The 22,252-nt window shown below is 42.1% G+C and overlaps 1 protein-coding gene across 4 annotated transcripts in view; it reads left to right on the forward strand.

Annotated features, from left to right (window-relative positions):
* The first annotated feature begins 14,439 nt into the window (after positions 1-14,439).
* LOC109911441 (hepatocyte nuclear factor 1-beta) overlaps positions 14,440-22,252 on the forward strand; it is a 98,436-nt gene continuing 90,623 nt past the window's right edge. For all 4 annotated transcript variants that reach the window (XM_048612745.1, XM_020510751.2, XM_020510753.2 and 1 more), the window contains exon 1: positions 14,440-15,186. In XM_048612745.1, coding sequence (XP_048468702.1) covers positions 14,828-15,186 — 359 coding nt within the window. In that variant the 5' untranslated portion in view covers positions 14,440-14,827. The remainder of the gene's footprint in view (positions 15,187-22,252) is intronic.

A 22,252-nucleotide genomic window follows, 5' to 3' on the forward strand; every position in this document is an offset into this window, starting at 1 on the left:
GGAGGACAGTGTGAAACAGGCTGGTAGGCTAGAGGACGTCGATGTTAGTTAGGAAGATATACTAGGAATTTTGAGGAACTTGAAGATAGATAAGTCACCCGGGCCTGATGGGATTTATCCAAGGATTCTTTGGGAAGCGAGGGAAGAGATCGTAGGGCCTTTGGCGATGATATTTTCATCCTCACTGTCCATGGGTATAGTGCCGGAAGACAAACGTCATTCCCTTGTTCAAAAAAGGGAATAGGGATAACCCCGGAAATTACAGGCTAGTTAGTCTTACGTCAGTGTTGGGAAAATTATTGGAAAGGGCTCTGAGAGATAGGATTTATGATCACTTGGATAGGCACAGTTTGATTCATGATAGTCAGCATGGATTTGTGAGGGGTGGATCATGCCTCACAAACCTTATGAATTCTTTGAAGAGGTGACCAAACACGTGGATGAAGGTAGAGCAGTGGATGTGGTATACATGGATTTAAGTAAGGCGTTTGATAAGGTTCCCCATGGTAGGGTCATGCAGAAAGTAAGGAGGCAGGGAATAGGGGGAAATGTGGCATATTGGATTCATAATTGGCTGATCCTTAGAAGACAAAGGGTGGTAGTGGATGGAAAATATTCAACATGGTGCTCAGTTATGACTGGTGTACCACAAGGATCTGTTCTGGGTCCTCTTCTATTTGTGATTTTTGTAAATGATTTGGATGAAGGAGTGGAAAGGTGGATTAGCAAGTTTGCGGACGATACGAAGGTGGGTCGAGTTGTGGACAGTGCGGAGGGCTGTTCTAGGTTACAAAGGGACATTGATAGGATGCAGAGCTGGGCTGAGAAGTGGCAGATGGAGTTTAACCCTGAAAAGTGTGGGGTGATTTATTTTGGAAGGACAAATTTGAAAGCAGAATACAGGGTTAACAGAAAGATTCTTGGCAGTGTCGAGGAGCAGAGGGATCTTGGGGTTCATGTCCACAGTTCCCTGAAAACTGCCACCCAGGTGGATAGAGTTGTTAAGAAGGCATACGGTGTGTTAGCTTTTGTGAAGTTATGCTCCAGCTATACAAAAACCTGGTTCGGCCATATCTGGAGTACTGTGTCCAGTTCTGGTCGCCTCATTACAGGAAAGATGTGGAAGCATTGGAAAAGGTGCAGAGGAGATTTACCAGGATATTGCCTGGAATGGAGGGAAGGTCTTACGAGGAAAGGCTGAGAGAGCTAGGGCTTTTCTCTTTAGAACGACGATGGATGAGAGGTGACTTCATAGAGGTGTACAAAATGATCAGAGGTATAGATAGAGTGAACAGCCAGAGACTTTTTCCTCAGGTGGAGGTAGCTATTACGAGGGGGCATAGTTTTAAAGTGAGTGGAGGTAGATATAGGGGAGACGTCAGATGTAGGTTCTTTACTCAGAGAGTGGTAGCGGCGTGGAATGCATTGCCGGAGAGGGTAGTGGAGTCGGCCTCATTAGGGGCATTTAAGCGGCTATTAGATAGGCACATGAATGATAGTATAAGGTAGGGGTGGAGGTTAGATAGACCTTAGGATTAGGGTAAATTTTCGGCACAACACCATGTGCCGAAGGGCCTGTACTGTGCTGTACCGTTCTATGGTCTATGTTCTAAAAACCCACAGTGCATTGAAATTTCTGCTCTTATTTAAATCGTGCCATTCGATCTTTTTATAACCTCCACATAATGAAGTAGTACAGGCAGTTGCCTCTCAGTTTATCCTGCCATATAAAGTACAGCGGCTCTGATAATGCAGTTCTCTAAATAAAGCTCTGGAAATCAATAATTTTGCAATCATCTTCCATTGAATTTAATTATTTCTAAATTAGCATTCCAGAAGTGTCTATAAAACTTGTGAGAATTTGAGTGTCAAAACTCAGAATTTTGCTTTTTAGCCATTAACAGGTTGAGCAGTAAATGCATTTGTGAATATGTCCTCTGTTCAGTACTTTTTTTTATTCATTCATAGGATGTAGGTATCACTGCCCAGGCCAACATTGCCCAAGGGCAGTTAAAAGTCAATTACATTGCTATGCATCTAGAGTCACATGTAGACCAGACCAAGTAAGAATGAACCAGATGGGTTTTTCCAACAATTGACAATGGTTTCACAGTCATTATTAGACTCTTAATTCCAGATTTATAAAAAAAAATAATTCAAATTTCAATCATCTACTATGGCAAGATTCAAACTCAGGTCCCCAGAGCATTGTGTAGCTCTCCCGATTAATAGTTTGGTGATATTACCATTAGGCTGTCATGTCCCTTTCTAAAGAGATTATGAATGTGCTCCTCAATTTTGAGGCCATCTGGGTAAATTATTATGTATGCATTGTCATAATGTTTTTAAGAGAATGCTACTAATCTTGTCAGATTTTCATGGCAAAAATTAAAAGAAAATTATCTGATAATCTAGCTAATTCTAGTGGTACTTTCCTGGTCTTGTCCTAAATGTTATCCTGTAATGTGTACTTCGTTCTGAATGTATGCTGTTGTTACATTCACTGAAGTTCCAGCAATGCACACATTAAACATTCCTTTTTAACATTTTTTATCCCACTTCCTGCTTCATATCTCCAGTTAACATGCATTCTGGTTACCTGCAAATGCTAATTAACTTTGAGTAACCTCTGCATTGCATCTGAGAACAGTTCAAGGTGATTCCCTCTCCCAATTACTTCCTTGCCCATCCCTATATGAAAACACACAATTTTTTTACTCCATACATCCATCATAACAAGGTTAGAAATTCATTACATGAGACACCAATACACATCTGTGACTTTTCCAGCTCTAGCCCAGCATGTTAGAACATTGTATTCAACATGTAACAACTTTATTTTAGAACTGATCTGTTCCATCTTATACAGATATGATTATCAAAAATCTCGACAGGTTATTCTCAGCTTAAGATCTTTGAAAAGGATTCTACACATCAAATGGTCATGATAGCCAATATTTTAATGTTTCAAATGAAGCAGATGAAATTGCCCTGTATTATTAATAATGAAAGTATCAATGCATTCAGTAACATTTCTTTGCCAGCTGATTTAAGGACGATGATAATCCTGACAGTTAGTGCCTTTGTTAAAGAAAATCATTACTGTTACATTTGGTATCAATTTCACACAATGCACTTTGAACCCAATAGCACTTACTTTCCAAAAATTTTATTTTTTGTCTTAAGTACCTAGAGACAACTGAGTGAAAGCTTCTAATTAGCTCACCATCCAACCCAAGAAGTAATTTTACAGTAAGTCCTACGGTAGTGTCCAGCAACTACAGACCATACAAAGTGCACAGTTCATCGAACAATTGAAATGTACAGCACAGAAGGAGGCCAGTCAACCTGTCATGCAGTTGCTGACTCCAAGAGCAGTTGAGCTTAGTTGTTCATCCCTGTGCTTTTTATCTATAAACCTGTAGGTTCCTCATCCTTGAAAGAGTTGAGGCCAAAACAGGTAATGTTTTGGAAGAAGTTAGAAATATTTCTTAAGTCTAAAGGGACTAAAGGGTATGGGGAAAAGGTGGAAAGGGGATACTGAGTTGGATGATCAATCACAATCATGTTGAATGGTGGAACAGACTGGGGAGCCTGAATGGCCTATCCTGCTCCTATTTTCTATATTCCTATGTAAACATTTGACTAACCTTTTAAAATTATTCATCAAGTCAGCCTCCATGACTGTCTGAGATAAAGCACTGTAGATCCAATCTCCCTGAATTAATAAAAAATTCTTCTCATCATTGCAAATGAATTTGAATTTATTGCCCCTTGTTCTGACCTATTCACAAGAAGAAATAGGCTTCCTCCCTCTACTTTATCAAGATATCTCATCATCTTGAAAACCTCAATTTGGTCATTTTTTACTGCTGTTGCATGGCGCTTGGGAATATTTGCTGCGCATTCCTAGCTGCTCTTAAACTGATTGGCTCTCTAAACTACTTTAGTGGGCAATTCAGAGTCAACCACATTGCTGTGAGTCTGGAATCACACATATGCCAGATCAGGTAAGGATGGCAAATTTCTTTCCATAAAGGACATTGGTAAACCAGATGGATTTCTATGACAGTGGTTACTTTAGAACTTGGAATTCCCGATTTTTATTGAATTCAAATTTCACCATCTGACACAGGGATTTGTATCCAGACCATTAGCCTAGGACTTTGGTGACGGTTCAGTGATATTACCACCACAGCATCACACCCCCTTCATTTTCCAGGAGGACAGTCCTAATGTTTTCAACCTCCTGCCCTTATGGCTGAAGTTCCTCATCCCTGGTGACATCCTGGTAAACCCTAGTATCCTTTCTCATACCTTTATATCTTTCTTGAAATGTGAGGCCCAGAATACTCTGCAGTACTCAAGATAAGGACAGATCTAATTAATCATCAAGTTCTACCAATGATATTTTTTTTATTTATATTCCTCAATTTATAAACCTAAGTAATTCATGTGCTTTTTAACCCACATTATCAACTTGCTGTGCTAACTTTAAGGTGTTATATACACAAACATTAAAGTCTCTCTGCTCATCTATACTTTTCACATTTCTGCCACTTGTTGTACACTGTCTTTCCCTCATAGCACCCACAAACTGCATCACTTCACATATCTCTACGTTGAACTCTTAACTGTCATGCTTCTGCCCATTTCAGCATCATGGATGGCAATCTTAAGCCTTCAACTATATTCTCATCACAATTTACTATTTTGCTAGATTTATACCATTTGCAAACTTTAAATGTTGCACACTATTCCTGAGTCAGAGTTGCTTATAAAAACTGAAAATATAATGGACCCAAACCTAACCCCTGCAGTACTCCAATGTGAGCTCCCTGTCACTTACCTGGTTAGTTCTTAAATTCTTACCTCAACTAGTTACTCCACGTGTGCCATTAGAGATTGCTGTTCATTTTATTGATCACCCTCCAATTTCACAAACTCAATGCCTCTAGGTTGGTCTTTGTTCCTGCTTTGCTTTTCTGCTTAATCTTTGCTTCTCATTGTCTTTCCCTCTATTTAAGATCTCTTGTGATGCAGTGGTAGTATCCCTACCTTTGACCCAGGTTAAGTACCACATGCTCCAGCGGTATGTCGTAACATCTCTGAACAGATTGATTAGAAAATAGCAGTTTTTAACACTACAACCTCATTGGTGTCTCCTGTTTTTTGGCTTTGTAACCATTGCCAGATAATCACCACTTCACACCATCCCTTTGTTTTTCTCTCTCTGTTTCCATAATTGGTATTTCTTTTTCTCTGAAACCACACAACACTAATAATATGATTCCCAAGTCAATGACTATATCACTAATTATATTACCTTCCTCCTTTAAATCACCATCCCATGCCTTTAATTTGATAAGCAATTTATAAGCAGTAAAATTAATCAATTTAAGATGGTAGGTTACAAAATCAACTTATCTTTGAGCTCTAACATCGTCTTCTTATCTGATATATAGCAACTTCTGTTGTTTTCACTATTTGAGGGTTTTATTTTTGTTCATTGAGTCAACAGATTAAAACTGTGAGATTCGCTTTTCCTCAACTGACCTGAGGGCTGCAGATTTTGTTCATGTTCATGTTGTTCATGTTTCGCTCCAAGATACATACCATCCTGAATGGAAACTATATCATTGTTTCTTCAAGGCCGCTGGGTGCAACACATGGACAGTAATGATTCAATAGGGCAGCCTAGCTCCCCCACCTTCTCAAGGGTAATTATGGATAGGCAACAAAAAACTGGCCTTTTCTGCAATACTCACATCCTACAAATCAAAATTAATAAAAAAGATTCAGACGAATGATTTGTGCATGAATATAATTTTCAGCAGTGTAATGTGGCCTCGCTCCAATCTTGCTTTATCCTGCTTGCAAAAGGATTGTTTGATGCACAGAGGGGTCCGTCTAACCTTAAAATGCAAGTTGAGAAACAATTGGCCCTAAATTTCCAATGTTTACAAAGGGATAACGGAACAATCAGAGTTTTGTTAAAACTAAAAGGTTTACAGAATGGAGTTCCAGATTACTTGCATACAGTTCAATGTGCTGGAGTACAGCACGCTCTGAATATAGCAGTACAATTTTAAGAAGAGTGGTTCTAGAGGGCATGGCCCTTTAATACAACAGGCATGTATGTCGTACAGTTCTGCAAAGGACCTGCTGACATCACTCCATTCCAACCAAACACTGAGATATATTTTTAGCCTTAAAAGTCTTAGCTGGGCAGCTGGCACATGCAGAGAATGGGAAGTGCAAACCGCTCATAAAACAGTGAGCTTGTTGCTTTGTGCTGACAATGTTGTAACTGGCTAGCTGCACGTTGTATTTGCCCCAAGACAGATGCAGATCAGCACACTGGAAGCATAGCTTGGGATTGAAGCTCCTTGCCAGATGTAATCGAGGGTAAATGGAATGAAGCCACCTTAACAACAACAACAATGTTGGGACTTCATATTGAGGCTGCACAGGATGTTGGTGAGGTCTCTTCTGGAGTACTGTGTGCAGTTCTAGTCGCCATGTTATGGGAGGATATTATTCAACTGGAAAGGGCTCAGAAAAGATTTACCAGGATGTTGCCAGGAATGGAGGGTTTGCGATATGAAAACAGGCTGGATGGGCTGGGACTTTTTTCACTGGAGTGTAGGAGGTTGAGGGGTGACCTTATTGAGGTTCATAAACTCATAAGGGGCATCGATAAAGTGAATGACAATGGTCTTTTCCCTAGGATAGGGGAGTTCAAAACTAGGGGGCATTTTTTAAGATGACAGGAGAAAGATTTAAAAAAGACATGAGTGTCAATTTTTTTTCATGTGTGGAATGAACTTTCAGAGGACATGATGGATGTGGGTACAGTTACAATGTTTAAAAGACATTTGGATAAGTACATGAATAAGAAATGTTTGGAGGATATGGGCCAAAAACAGGCAGGTGGTACTAGTTTAATTTGGGACCATGTCAATATGGACTGGTTGGACTGAAGGGTCTGATGCCATGCTGTATGACTCTAATGTGGACTTACATGGCACTTTAGTAGAAGCATCCCAAGGTGTTTCACAGAAGTGCAATCAGACTAAAATTGACACTTAGTCATATAAAGAGATATAAAGGCCAGTGACCCAAACCTTTATCACAAAAAGTGGGTTTTAAGGAGCATCTTAAAGGAGGAGAGTGATTGGGAAACAACATTCCAGAGCTTAAGACCAAGGCAACTGATGGTCAACATTGGTTGGGGGAGGGAGTGGATATAAATCAGAGAGGAGCAAGCTGATGGATCTGTATGAGTGTACGAATATTAGACTGTATTTGAGGCTATAGAGATAGGAAGGGATAAAGCCACAAATGCAAGGATGAGAAAATTCACATGGACTCATTGTAAGATGACAATATTTCATTGTCTCAGGTTTGCAGTTGGCTGTAGCATTTATGCAACAACTGAACTCCCCAGTTGGACCAGTTGCTACATGGGTTGGCTTTGGGTGAATCATTATTACATCTAGGCTGGGAGTCTGAATTAGAATTCACTGAACACATTGGACTGGCCAAGGTAAATTGCCCAATTGTATGCAGGAATTTTCAGGCTAGTTTAGCCATAGGAAATGTGAGCTTAAGGGGATAGGGTAGAGGGCTAGGTCTGGTGGGTGCTCTTTGGAGGGTCAATGCAGACCCGATGGGCTGGATGGCCTTTTCCCCCACAGTAGGGATTCTATGATTCAATCACCTTAGGAAAAATGATAGCATATTGTAATGTCACTGGTAATCCAAAGGCCCAATCAAATGCCTTGAGGAAATGAATTTGAATTTATTCAATAAATGTGGAATGGAAAGCTCATCTGGTCATGATATCCATCATCAATGTTGTCACTAATATCCTTTGGGGAAGGAAATTTGCCATCCTTACCTGGTCTGGCCTGCATGTGACTCCAGACCCACAGCAATGTGGTTGGCTCTTAACTGCCCTCTGCAATGACCTAGCAAGTCATGTAGATATGGGGCAATTAGGGATGGACAGCAAATGCTGCCCTTATCAGGGGTGCCCAGGTCCCTTGAAAAAAAAATCTTTCTGCTTGTACTCCAGCACGCTGATAGACTCTGGTCTCAAACGGGTAGAATTAGTCTTGGTCTCTAACTCAGCATGCATCCTATTAAGGATTTAAGAAAATGTTTGAAATACTTCGAAGTGACAATTGAAAAGGGACTTAAACCAAAGAGTTTAAAGGGATTCTCTTTGCGAACTGAGTGTGCTGAGACTGTGGCTATGATAACGTGTCTGCTCTGACAGTGGCTTGAGATCAGAGGATTTGGGGACCAGTGGTCTGCCCCACCCCGAGAGAAAGTAGGAAATGAAGTCTCAGGCAAAGCGAAACAGGAGTCACAGAGCGATTTGGGGCAGTAATAATAAACCTAATTTTATTTCAAAGATGCTCTTAAACGGTGTGCGCTTCATCTCGCGTCAGTGTTGAGGGCCAATGTCACGTGTGACCCTCAGCAACTTCCACAAACACTGCCCACGCAGCACCAGCACCCAGACTGGAAGAGGGTCCAGACGAGGGACAGTAAATAGGTACCCCTCATCCCCACTCCCTCCTCTGCCCTACCTGCCCCTGGCTGAAACTCAATCATGCATCCACCATTCTAGCAACGCCACCATCGTGAAAGCACAGCTCTCCCTAAGAAAGGAGCCCCGTTTTAACAGAAAGAGTCCTCACCCAGTTATTAACCCTATAACTGATCTTCACCCTCCACTGGGTTTAGGAGCCGTGCATCTACACGTTGTGAAATCAGGTTCGATTGCTTTGACGGTGCGTTTCCACGAGTGAGATTCTCTGCTTCCAAATAAAGTGAAACGCAGAACACTGAGCTCCGAAACAGCGTCTCATTTACTGAAGAAACCTGAGCGAATTGGGATATTTTTCACAAGGTTGTGAGAATTATCAAATGAACAAAACTTGATAAATCTGTCCACTTTTTTTTCGTTGTAATACTTGAGATCCCGTGCATTTCCAAAAGCGTGAAGTCCCCGGAAACTCTCCACCTTTCTAAAATCTCGCTGTTTACCTGTATCCACAGTGATCCTCATCAGCCATACACCAAATATTAACATAGAATAATGTTAAAACACCATAACCACTCAATGCGCTGGTGTTATTTCTCCAGCACATTTATGTCCCTTCGATTTGAACTCCCCATTGGAAAGGATGTCTAAGTCTCCCGTGTATTCCTTTATTGCGTTAGTAACGAATTGTCAAATTAGTCTGAAACTTAACGAATTTTCTCACCCGGTACTTGGTGTAAAATAACTGCCAATAATAAGTGCAACAATAATATCTGTATTTAATGATCTGCGGTTGTGCTGTGTTATTTTCTACAAGATCGTGAAATGTTATTCGTTCTCCTTCCACGAAAATTCGCCTGAAATGAATTGTGTTACGAACACCCACAGTGGCCTGAGTTCAGTGCCATGACTGAAGTTCTTAAATACCCTCCATTCAATAACCTCCTTAAACCATGAGGCTGACACACTGTACAAGGGAAATCTGCAAACTGAGCCGATAAACTTCTCCCAACTTTAACAAGGTACACGATTATGTAAACTTCAAAATTTAAAGTTTGAACGCATCACGCCTTCAATGGGCGAATTAGCACCCCCGAAATCAATTCTTAGATTCCAAGCAACTCGAAGTAAAGCCCTAAAAACTGCACAACATGAGTGTTGAAGGGACTTCTGTTAAAATCACATGAATACCAAACAGACTGGAAACTACAGATGCTGGAGATCGGAAATAAACAAAAGAAAACTGAAATTGCTGGAGAAACTCAGCAGGTCTGGTAGCATCTGTGCAGAGAGAAACAAGAGTTCATGTTTCCAGTCCTGTGACCCTCCTTCAGACCTGGTAAATAAATAAGGAGTTTGTGATCGAAACAATAACGAACCAGCCCTGAAAGTGCATCTTCAAATACAGCAACGTGACTACACAAACCAAATCAGAAATTGCTGGAGAAACTCAGCAGCTCTAGCAGCATCCGTGGAGAGAAAGCAGCGTCGTCGTTTCTAGTCCAGTGACCCTTCTTCAGAGCTGCTGAGTTTCTCCAGCAATTTTTGATTTGGTTTGTGTAGTCATATTGCTGTATTTGAAGATGCACTTTCAGGGCTGATTCGTTATCGTTTCGATCACAAACTCCTTATTTATTTATCAGGGAGGACAGTAGACGCTTTTTGGAAAATGTGGGTAAACGTGGGACAATTTACAGTTAATGAAAAGGCCATCTGGACACAAAAATGGAAACGCTTCATTCGGAAAAAAAAGAAACAAAAAGCGTCTGAGATTACACATTAGGCTGGCTGAGAAAACCCGCTGGAGTTACCTGTTTGCTGTTCTGCAGAAGCAGAATGGCGGGGCTATTTTGGAAAGTTACAAGATTATGGAGAGTGATAACATTGATGTGACAAAAGACTCCATTCAAGGACTCTTCTCCCTGGAGATTGATTACATAAGCTGCGGCTGCATTGTGCATTTTTTGGGGGGAGGCGAAAGCTTTAATTTTAAAGGGGCAGTCGCCGTTTTATTCGGCGGAGTTAACAAAAAGGTCAAATCGATGGAAAGTCGCTCCACGGCTACCCGCGTGATCATAATAGCGCGCTATATAATTATAATTCCCTTTTGTATCGGTTCTTTATTTTTGTGAACAACAAATGCTGGAGATCACAGCGGGTCAGACAGCATCCACGGAGAAACAGCAAGCTAACGTTTCGAGTCCAGATGACTTTTCATCAGATCCCTCCCCTCCGGCCTTCAGGCCAAATCGCCGTTTGTTGGAGCGATCAGCTTAGTTAACTGCAAGGTCAAAATGTTTATTTGCAAGCTGCTCCCACTGTAATAGTAACAGCGGGGAAATAAATATGTGAACAAACATGTTTAAAACACTAGTATCCTTTACTGTAAAATTTCACGGGCTCTCTGAATCCCACGATTAATACAATCGTTCATTTTGTACAAAATGCTGGAAAAACTCAGTTGTGGAGAGAACTTTTCGAGTTTAGAATAATTTCTTCATAACGCATTAATTTTTTAATAAAAATATTCGATTATCACATATTTAAGGGCATTATTTTTTTCCAAATTTACGTTGTTTTAATGTACCTTTTTCCCCATGTGAGCTGTAGTATGGAGGGGTGCTAACATTCAGCACGCTCCCTCTGTGCTCTGTTTTATTGACACCTGCACAATGTACACCGCCAGGCCTGCTCTATGTATTCAGCGCTTAGAACGATTACTTTGGTACTTTGCCGACGTGAGGGCTGGTGCAGATTTGAAACATGCGATGGGGAAGGATGGTTAAAACCCCAGTTCATTTATCACAGACTCCACACTAATGTACAGGACTGTAATCCCACTTTCAAGAACTTAACCATAAAACAGGACGCGTTCTTTTTACCGACAACGTTGGAGCAAGTTCTCCCTAGCGTGCCTCTTAGATAGATCCTGTCGTGTCTGAGAGAAGGTGCTGCTTTAACACATGAAGCCGAAGAGATACTAAATGCTCAGGTTCCCCGGCTCGAAGTAGGAAATTTAAAATACAAAGATTTCGATTTGTATGGCCCGTGGTCCTGACCTTGTCTAATCCAAACAAACCTGTAGCCTTAATAACAGGCCAGATTCTCTCTCTCTCTCTCTGCCTTTGCTTTTGCTTCGCTGTTCTAAAGAAGACTTTCTCCGAAGGTTTATTTAACAAGTCCCTACTGAGACCCCGTTTTCATGTCAACAAAACCGTGCAGCCCCTCCCCTGCAGAAATGGGCTGTGTACACAAAAAAAATTGATTTATCCGCTAATGTCGATTCGTTCCCAACTTTATCGATCGATCTGTTTATTGTGGTATCTTTGGGGAGGGGGAGAGAGGGGGTAAATGGGTGTTTACATTTTCAGTGATTTTTATGCGGGAAATTTGTGAACACATTATTGTGAAGAACCTGCCACAGTTTCTGTTCAATGTAATTTTCAGGATGCAATTAACCAACTCATTCAATTACCACTTTAGATTTAAAGTTTTCTTTTTAAAGATTAAAATACAGAATCAAATGCCTTTTAAATTTGGAATGGTCACTGTCTGGGAGTTGCATCAATTAAGGTTAAGTTTATACTTTAAGAAGCTGAGAAATTGATTTTAGCTATGGCTGACATTTCTGTCGGAGTGATAAGGTAGGAGTGAAGATTTTACTCCTTTCTGTTAGCTATGGGCACTTTTAGACAGCTATCTGAGAGATTAAAGCGGCCATATTGGGTAAATGTGTGATTCTAAACGTTTAGAAATTGTCTACACTTATTTCTGCATTAAGCTTCATCCCTCAGTGAACAGTAAAGATATAGGACTGGAAAGTAATTTACAATTGCTCTGAACGGAAAGCAAACCAGACTCTGTACTAACTGGGATTTAAACGGTGGACAGTACACACTCCATAGTATTGAGAGGAAAACATTCGTTAGTATCCCTCCATTGGTAAAGGCGTGCCCAGGTCATTACGTATATTTCTTGCCCTGAAGAGAAATGATTTGTATTCTTTTCTGACAAATCTACTCAGTATTCATTTCCGCGCCACCATTAAAACCTCTATTCTTTTATTTTCGTTTTTATTCCGCCAAGTGCTATCGATTTTTTTCTACCAATGACGGAACAAGATTTAATTCAGTTTATAATTCCCAGGATCAAACTGTTGACAAGAAAACACAAACAGATTCAAAAAGAGAGCCTATTGCTTTTGTGCGCTTTCAGTTTCACACTAAGAGTCATAACACATATCGCCTCCGGTCTGTTTGAATGAGGGTTTATTTGAAGGGCAAAAACATGGGCTACCCCCAGCAGCAATTGCACTGAAATCTCAATTTATTATTTTTATTTAAGCGAACATCACGAGAATAACCAGAAGCTGCCCCGGAATTCGGATTAGGAAAATGTAGCTGCCAAAGGGTTTTATTTTGGGAGAGGGTAACTGTTCCCTGTTCGCCAAAAGGAGAGACAGAATCTGACATTGCTGCCTCTGGTAGCGACACACATTCAGGGGGTGGGGGTTGGTGATGGGGTATTGTCAGAAGGAGCTTTGGGGCAATAAAACTGCAGTGAAGTATTGCCCAGGACCTGTTGTGTCCTATCGAGACATTCGCGCCCTCCCGAAGGGATATTGTTTCAAGAATCCGTTTGAACTATTACTCCCAAAAAACCGCCTAGGGTCGCTCAGTTCGTAATTGTAGATCCATGCACTCTGTAAATATGTATAATATGACGAAGTGTGCGGAAGTCGCTATTTTATTTTGATGCTTTAATTCCCAGAAACCAAAATGCTCGAAATGTTGAAAACAAAAATGAACAAAAGAAAGTTCATTTATTTGAAACAAACGCAACATATTTCCAGCTGGACTTGCTTGAAGTGAGGCTAAAGGAAATTGTGCACGTGCTAACTCGACTTGCAATTCCTGAATAATTCTAAACGATATATCTTTTAAGCCTCATTGCAGCAAATAGTACAATTCAAGATTTGAATTTATCCTCTCCACCTCTCAAAAATAAATTGTAAATCTGCAAACTTGAACTAATCCTTCTGACAGTTTGGAAAGCTGGTGACTGACAGGATCTCTTGAAGCCTGAGAGTAGACAGGCTACAAACAGTGAAAACTGCTTCACCTTTCACAGAGTGAAGCAAATACTCCAGTCCCTTGGAATTATGGTAGGCAGCTTGTTAGACCATGGCAAAAATCGACCAGAAATAACTCAACAGCCAAAGGATTCGAATCTAAATGAAATGAAAACAATCATGTTCATCAAGACTGTTCAAAACAAGTCAAATTCAACCTCTCAGGCTCATCACTCCTTTGAGGGGAGCACTTCTTTGAGGGGAGGAGAGTGGGTTATTTTACACGGGGTAGCGTGTTTGTTAGGAATACCCTTAATATTACCAATAGCCTTTACACAATGCAAAGACCCATCACCAAGCGCCTCATTGACCAGCCGCTGTCCCTGTCCTATTGCATTCTCATTTCATCACCCTCCAAAATCAGACCTTGGACTAAGTTACTCTGCAATCGACCACTTGTCCCGTTTAGAATCGCGAAACCCCAATGAATTTTTAGTTTATTAAAGGCGAAATTCAACGCTTCTGAGCTGATGTGCGTGAGGGGGAGAGAGAGAGAGAAAAAAAGTGATCAAGTTTTCTTTTACCATTTCTCCTCGTATTTAATGGATGTCGGTCCTCTTTTTTTCTCGTTCCCCCCAACCCTTACTCCCCCAGTTTTTAAAAAATACCCAATTTCTCCAATTCCGCTGGTAGTTTAAGCAGACTCTGGACTTTGCTGCATGGCGCGGTCCAAAGTTCACGGTTTTGGAAAGGTGCGGAGCGATAAATAGAAGCGAATTAAAGGTGGCACGTTCAAATGTAAACACAATGAGCCGGAGTTCACATTGTGCCGGCTCCTCCAACGCACTCTGCTGCACTCCGTGGCGATTTGCATATCGCTAAGACCTTTTTTTTTGCCCTCCCACAACCAGCAACCACCAACACACATACACACACACACACACACCCCCAACCCTACAGACTTCCGTCTATTTGCATATTCTTATAATCTCTTCTCAAAGAAAGATCATGGCAGTTTAGGACAGTCTGCGGGAAACCGATGATCCACGCTCTCTTCTTAAATAATACTTTTTTGTGTTTCGCAAGGCAGAGGATCCGATTGGTCTGTTTGTCTCTCTCTCTGTCTGTATATATTCTCTTACACACACACACACACATATACACACACACACAAAAAGCCCCTTTGATTTATTTGGAACATGGTGTCCAAATTGACATCTCTCCAGCAGGAGCTGCTCAGCGCTTTACTAAGCTCCGGACTTTCCAAAGATGTCCTGATCCAGGCTCTCGAAGACCTGGAGCCCTCTCGTAGCTTCGAGGTGAAGCTGGAGAATCTGCCCGTGTCCCCGCTCAAGATGAACGGCTCGGCGGCGGCGGCGGCGGAGAGCAAAGCCGTTTTCCACAGCCTGACCAACGGCCACAGCAAAGGCAAACTGTCCGGGGACGAGGCCTCTGAAGACGGTGACGATTACGACACCCCCCCGATCCTCAAGGAGCTGGAGTCCCTGAACACCGAGGAAGGAGCCGAGCAGAGGGCTGAGGTCGACAGGATGCTCAGGTAAGCGAGCTCTCCCCCCCCCCCCACCTCCCCCCGTTATTATTTGTTGTACACCAAAGTAAAATGTAACAAGATAGAAAAAAAACCACCGGATTTTGCGATAAACCCCACCACCTGATTGCAAGCGAGAGCGGTCGCCTTGTCAATTTAAAATCAAAACAGGGCGTAAAGATCTTCCCCCCACTCCCAATGCCTCCGGGCTAGTTACTAATTACCCAGTTTGCTATTTATTTCTTATTCTGAAGAGGATAAACTAGATGCCACGCGAAGCAGCCGGGTAGAGGCGAACGGGAAACCGTGGCTGTTTTCACAGTCTTATAGTTCCTTGTGCCTTTAAACCTCGGAATTCGTTCTAAAACTGGGGTAGTTTGTGGTGAGGAGTGGGGTGAATGCTGCAGGGGGAGTGGGAAGGGGTGTTTTTTTGGTGGGGGACGGGGAGTTCATGTTAATTACAGAGAGGGTTATTTAGGCAGCTTGTCAGTTTCACACTGTCATTTTGCCAGTTTCGCCTTGATTACAAATCTGTCCCATTTCGCCAGAACCTCTTTCGCAATCGAGCCCGTGCTAATCTGAGAGCGAGCAGAGAACAGAGAAATTCACTAGTTTTGAATAGCTCCTATTCCGTCTCCCAAAGAAAATAACAGCCAAAGAGTGACGGGGTGTGTTCTGGCGTCATTGACCAAAAAGCCGATCCAAAGTACTCCCCACTCAAACTATAAACTGAGCCTTTAAAAAAAAATCCTTATGTGTTTGAGTGCCAAATATGTTAAAGGATTTTGTGCTTTGTCCTGTGCAATACACGTGGTGTAACAGCTTGAAGTTAAATTAATTTATTTGAAGCTGAGCTGATCTTTTGATATCTAAAAAAAACCTCGTAACGGTTAAAATAGCAGTCGAGCGGAATTCCCTAAACAAAAAAATTATCCTCTTCTGTAAAATGGGTAGAACATTCTCCTTAGCAGAGGCGCTGTTCGGGCTCCAGGCGTCTGTCTGAAGCGTTGCTTTAGGCGATTTATTTCGGACTCAGCCGCTTTATTTCGGAGCTATTGTTTTAGAACAGCCATAAATGTCAAACTGTGACTCCTTACCGAGGAAGGGGCAGACAGTGAGCCAGAGTTAGTTACAGCGACTGTGTAACCAGACTGCGTAACCTGCATAACTAGACTGAGTAACCTGTGTAACTAGACTGAGTAACCTGTGTAACTAGATCCTGTAACCTGCATAACTAGACTGAGTAACCTGTGTAACTAGACTGAGTAACCTGTGTAACTAGATCCTGTAACCTGCATAACTAGACTGTGTAATCTGTGTAATTGGATTTAGTAACCTGTATAATTAGACTGTGTAACCTGTGTAACTAGACCGAGTAACCTGTGCACTCTCAGAGGACCCCCTCACCCACAGAATATTTCGAGAACAGGATAAAAATGTATTCGTTCGCTTCCTGTGATCCAAATGAACACGCAGTGAGTCGACTCGTTAACGTTTGATATTGTGACAAAACGCATCATTTCCTCATTTCCTATATTTAACACACTGAAGTAAAATCTGATCGTGTGTCTGTAACAATAACTAAAAAAATTAGAATTATTTAGATTTCAACATGTCCAGTACATGCTGAAAATACATAACGAATCCCAACAGCAATCCGGCCGATAGTCGAAGCGTGTGGAACGGATTTACTTTTCTCTTCCTGTTTATTTGAGCTCACGCCGTCTCTTTCTCAGCCGCCTTGTAGCAGTTTGTAAATATAAATCTGACCCAAGATCGTGGAGCACGTGCAACTGACGTTTGTGCCGAGTGCTATTAATTTATTATAAATCATCGACCCCGAATGCACAGAAAAGTGGAACACACCGACGAGGTGAATGGCTAACCTGGTTACTGATTGGCAAAGACAAAGCTGTAAAGGGACTGGAATCCAAACGCGGGCATTATCCTAAACAAACATCGCCTTGTGTGTTTGGCTTGGGAGAGCAGATAACTTACTAAATATGATCTGAAAATTACAATCGACAATCAGATTTCCATACACACACACACACACACTGCGTATCATATACACAAGTCGATCAAACAGACGCGCACGTCTGTGACTCCCTGTGTTCAGGCAAATTCCGTTCTCGTTGAATTCCTTGTTGAAATTTCAATGCTGCAATTTCACTGTTTATTTCAGCGACATAGGATCTGGGCACACATTCCCCCCCACCCCCGACCCTGTTACTGTATTCCTTATTTGAATTAAATACTGGTTGTATTTTGGACGGTACTTAGTTCAACTGTTCCACGATGGTTCAACTCTGGAAGAAGAAACGCCACGGAGGAACAGAAATAAAAGCTGCATTCCAATCGGAGATTCGTTCCTGAAGCCGATCGGATGGGATGCGAGGGCTCGCGAAATGGCAAGTGTTCATTCCAGCCTTAGCCCGTCTTTCAAACGACTTTTCGTTTCGGAACAAAAAAAATATTAACGTCGCCAAACCGGACCCTGGGAAAGCTTCCGTTCAACAAATTAGAAAAGGAAATGTTATTCGTCCAAACCAATGGGCATCCCTCCAGTAACCCAATAAACCATTGCTGTGTCACAGAAACACAGAAAATCCATTGCACCACGACTAAAATATGAGCCGCCACAGCATAGAACGGAATAAATCAACGAAAGGGGGACTGTTACAGTGGCACTCCGGCAGCCCAAATGATTTCTGATCTATACTGCACTCATTTTACTCATTTCAAAATGTATCAATCGATTGATATTGTAGTCACCTAAACATCTAGCCCATTCTTTTTACAAAAATCACGCGCAGGCTTCGTTATTTTTTAGTTGTAGATTTCAAATGTCCCTGTTATTTCAGGTTGGGATTGTAATTGACGCTCGCCCGGGTGTTTGTTTTTTTTGAATGTGGGTCGCTTGTTCAGAGTGGACTGGATCGCTAAACAGGTTCAAATAAATAAAACGAATTTAGAGCGGTAGGGAGGGCTGGAATCTTCCTGTGCCCAGGTCACAGTGGATTGGATCGGTGAGAGTGACCCTCTTCATCGCCTGGTGACAACCTCTGCTGGTAATGGATGTGTGCGCTCTCTTCCAAACATGACTGGGGAAAGAGTCTGTCCTGGTTGGAAAATAAGCGGTCAAGATTTTTTTTTTTGAAACAATGTTTGCGACACTTTCTGACGGGTCACTTCGAATTTTCTTCAGGCACTTACCGTTTTGTCTTGTTGCCACTGAAATAAGTGCACCGAGGCCGGGACCCCGTCACCAAGTCACCCTTTATTTCCATGTGCAGTGTACATGGGCTCAGACCACCAGCTCAGAGCCAGTCCCTACCTGAATCTCCTGCTTTTTTTTTCTGGGAAAGTTTGAAAATGGACGCTGGATTAGCTGAAAATTCATCTTGGTCTGGTCCACTGGCCGCACTTTGCAATTAGTACAATGAAAATTGAGGCTAAATCTCGATTTGTCTACCTGGTTCATTCATGTCCTTCAGCAGTGGCTGGCCTCCTCAACTGTCTGACCTACTTGTGACTCCAGACCCACCACAAAGTGGTTTACCCCTAGCTGCCCCCTGACATGCCTCTCAGTTGTGCCAAATTGACACAACAAAGTTCAATAAGAGCAAAACTGAAAGGACTAACCACCATGACATGGCAAAGGGACACCCGAACAAGTCAACCCTGAAAAGTCTTCCCAATGTCTGGACAGCACATCAACATTGGGAGATAGGTCAGTCAACAGTCTGACATAGTCATACTCATACAACTGAATCTTACAATCTCCCACACACCACCATTACTATCTCTGGGTATGTCCCGTCCCACCATAGGACAGACTCAGCAGAGTTGGTGGTACAGTGGTATGCGGTTGCCTTAGGAGTTATGGAGTCACAGAGTCATACAGCATGGAAACAGACCCTTCAGCCCAACTAGTCCACACCAACCATGTTCCCAAACTAAACTAGTCCCACCTGCCTGCATTTGGCCCATGTCCCTCCAAACCTTTCCTATTCACGTACCTGTCCAAATGTCTTTTAAACATTGCAACTGTACCTGCATCCATCATTTCCTCTGGCAGTTCATTCCACACACAAACCACTCTCTGTGTAAAAAAAAAGTTGCCTTTCATGTCCTTTTTAAAACTTTCTCCTCTCACTTTAAAAATATGCCCCCTAGTTTTGAACTCCCACACCCTAGGGAGAAGACTCTTGCTATTTACCTTATTTATGCTCCTCATGATTTTATAAACCTGTATGAGGTCACACCTCAACCTCCTACACTCCAATGAAAAAAGTCTCAGTCTACCTCAAGGCATCAGGTCATTATATGGCCATTTATCTCCTGCACCATCACCCACCACCCCTCCATCCACACCCCCATGGTGAATCAGTATCCCTCCATGTACCCCCATGAGGGGAACAAGGACACTCAATGCTATCTGGGTGAGGATTTCAATGCCCATCACTGAGAATGGCTAAGTAATAGTATCTATTGACTGAGCTGGCTGAGTCTTGACGAACATAATTACCAGAGTAGTTCTGTACCAAGGAACAAGAGAAAATATACCAGCAGAAATCCTACCTGATTTGTCTCTGTTACTCTACCTGCCACCAATACATCTGCCCATGTCAGTATTGGTGAAAGTGATCACTGCACAGACCTTGATGTGGCGATGAGGTCCATTTTCACACTGAAGCAATTTCCATTGTGTTGTGCAGTGCTATCACCATTTTAAATGGGATAGGTTCAGAATAGATCGAGCAGCTCAAAACTCAGCTCCCAATAGGAACCGAGTTCCCTCAATTTAGCAGAATCTCCTCTATTCCATCACAACCTGCACCCTCATGGCCTGGCATACCCTTCATTCTACCATTTCCATCAAGACGTTCTGAGGAAGAGTCACCGGATCTGGAACATTAAGCCAGGGGACCAGTTTAGTTCAATAAGAAGTGCATGAGAGAATGCTAGGTACAGCAGCAGGCGTACCTAAAAGTAAGGTGCCAAGTTGATGAAGCTCTTATAGCACACTGACCAGCAATTGCAGCATGCTGCTAAAGATTGAGGTAAAATTCGTGCACAACCATTGGAGCAGATCAGAGTTCAGGGTCCCTGCCAGTCCTGTTATGGTGGTGGTAGACAATTAAGCAGCTAATCCAAAGTGAACATCTCAGTCCTTAATGATGCAGAGCCCAGAATGCAGAAGGCAGGACTGAAGAGTCTGCCATTTCAGCTAGATTTGCTGAGTTGATGATCCATCTTGACCTCCTGAGGTCCCAGCAACATAAATGCCAGTCTTCAGTAAATTTGTTTAATTCCACAAAATATCAGGAAATGGCTGAACACAATGGATATAGCACAGGCTACGAGCTTGGTAATGTCTGGGAGTTGCATTGCTGAAGACTTGTGTTCCAGAACTAAGTGCACTCTTCGTAGCTGTAGTACAGCTAAGACATTGATATTTACTCAGCACAATGAACAACTCAGCAGGTATATCCACAAAAAGAACCGCAAATCCAATCCAGCCAAAGGAGCCCCTGAGATCTACCCTCATATACCAACAAAGTAATTGCTATTGCTATACCTACCCAGCAACAAGCTGCTAACTGATACTGGGTTCTACTGGGACCATTCAATTCCTGAGCTCATTATAGCCTTGATGCAAGCATTGATTTAAAAAAAAATAGAATTCCAGAGGTGAGTTGAAACTGACTGCCCTTGGCATCAAGGCAGCAATTGACAAAATGTGGCATCAGGGTGCCCAAGAAATATTGCCGTCATTGAGAATGGGAATTGGGAAACATCTCCACAGGTTTGAGTTATACGTAGAACATAAGCAGATATCATAGTTTCAGACCAATTATCTCAGCCCCAGGGTATCACTGCAGCAGATCCTCAAAGTAGTTTCCTAGTTCCAACCATCTTCAGCTGTTTCAGCAATGACCTTCCACCCCAATCATAAAGTCAGAAGTGAGGATGTTCAATGATGATTGTACAGTTTTCTGTTCAATTTGCAACTCCTCAAATACTGAAGTGATCGATCTATCCATGCAGAAAAACCTGAACCAATATTTGTGCTTGAGCTGGTTTGCTGCCTAACTGCCAGGAAATAACAATCTGCAAGAAGGGAAAGTCTAACCACCTTCCCTTGATATTCAACGACATTTCTATCAATGAATCCCCTACCGTTAAGATCATTGATTAGAACTGGAGCAGGCACATAAACACTACGGTGGTGGGGGGAGCTCTGTGTGTGTGTGTGTGTGTGTGGAGAAGAGAAGTGTAAAGATTGGGCATTCACTGGTAGCTCAATCAGCTCCTTTTCATACTTCTCCATAGTTTACACGGCACAAATCAGCTTCATACTGTCTAGGACAAAGCAACGTGCTGGATTAGCACACCAGCCACAATCATTAGCATTCAGTTCCTCCACCACTGACACACTGTGGCAGCAGAGTGTACCATGGAGAAGATGCACTGCTGCAGCTTGCCAAGTCTCCTTTGCCAGCACCTGTCAAACCTGTGACCTCTATCACCTAGAAGAACCAAGGCAGCAAATATATGGGAACACCACCACCTGGAACATCCCCTTCAAGCCACACATCATCCTGACTTGAATCCTAGAGCCCTTTCCTAATAATGCTGGGGTGTATCTATACTATATTGACTGCAACCAGTCAAGAGAGCAGTTCATCACCACCTTCTGAAGGGCAATTAAGGAAGAGCAGCAAATGACCTAGAATGTTGCTAACGTCCCATGAATGAATTTTAAAATCTGTAATCTAACAGTGGGAGGCCAGTGAGCTCCCCTAATAAAATGAGGGAGAGTCCATAACTATTGTAAATATAAATGTGTCCATTTCCTTGCAATTTCAATTAAACAGGTCATTGGTCTAGCGGTGTATCTAGAAGTACATGAATGAATAGAACTGTGCTGCTGAAAGGTATGTTTTAAAAAGCAATATTGCCTAGCTTTGTTTTCTTTGGATATTTTGTCCTCTTATATGGAGATCACAGGTTTTCCCAAGGACAACTGAGACAACAGTGTTAAATGCAATATTTTTATCTGGTGTCT

This window comes from Rhincodon typus, chromosome 26, assembly GCF_021869965.1.
Source record: "Rhincodon typus isolate 14 chromosome 26, sRhiTyp1.1, whole genome shotgun sequence".
Classification (NCBI taxonomy): Eukaryota; Metazoa; Chordata; class Chondrichthyes; order Orectolobiformes; family Rhincodontidae; genus Rhincodon; species Rhincodon typus.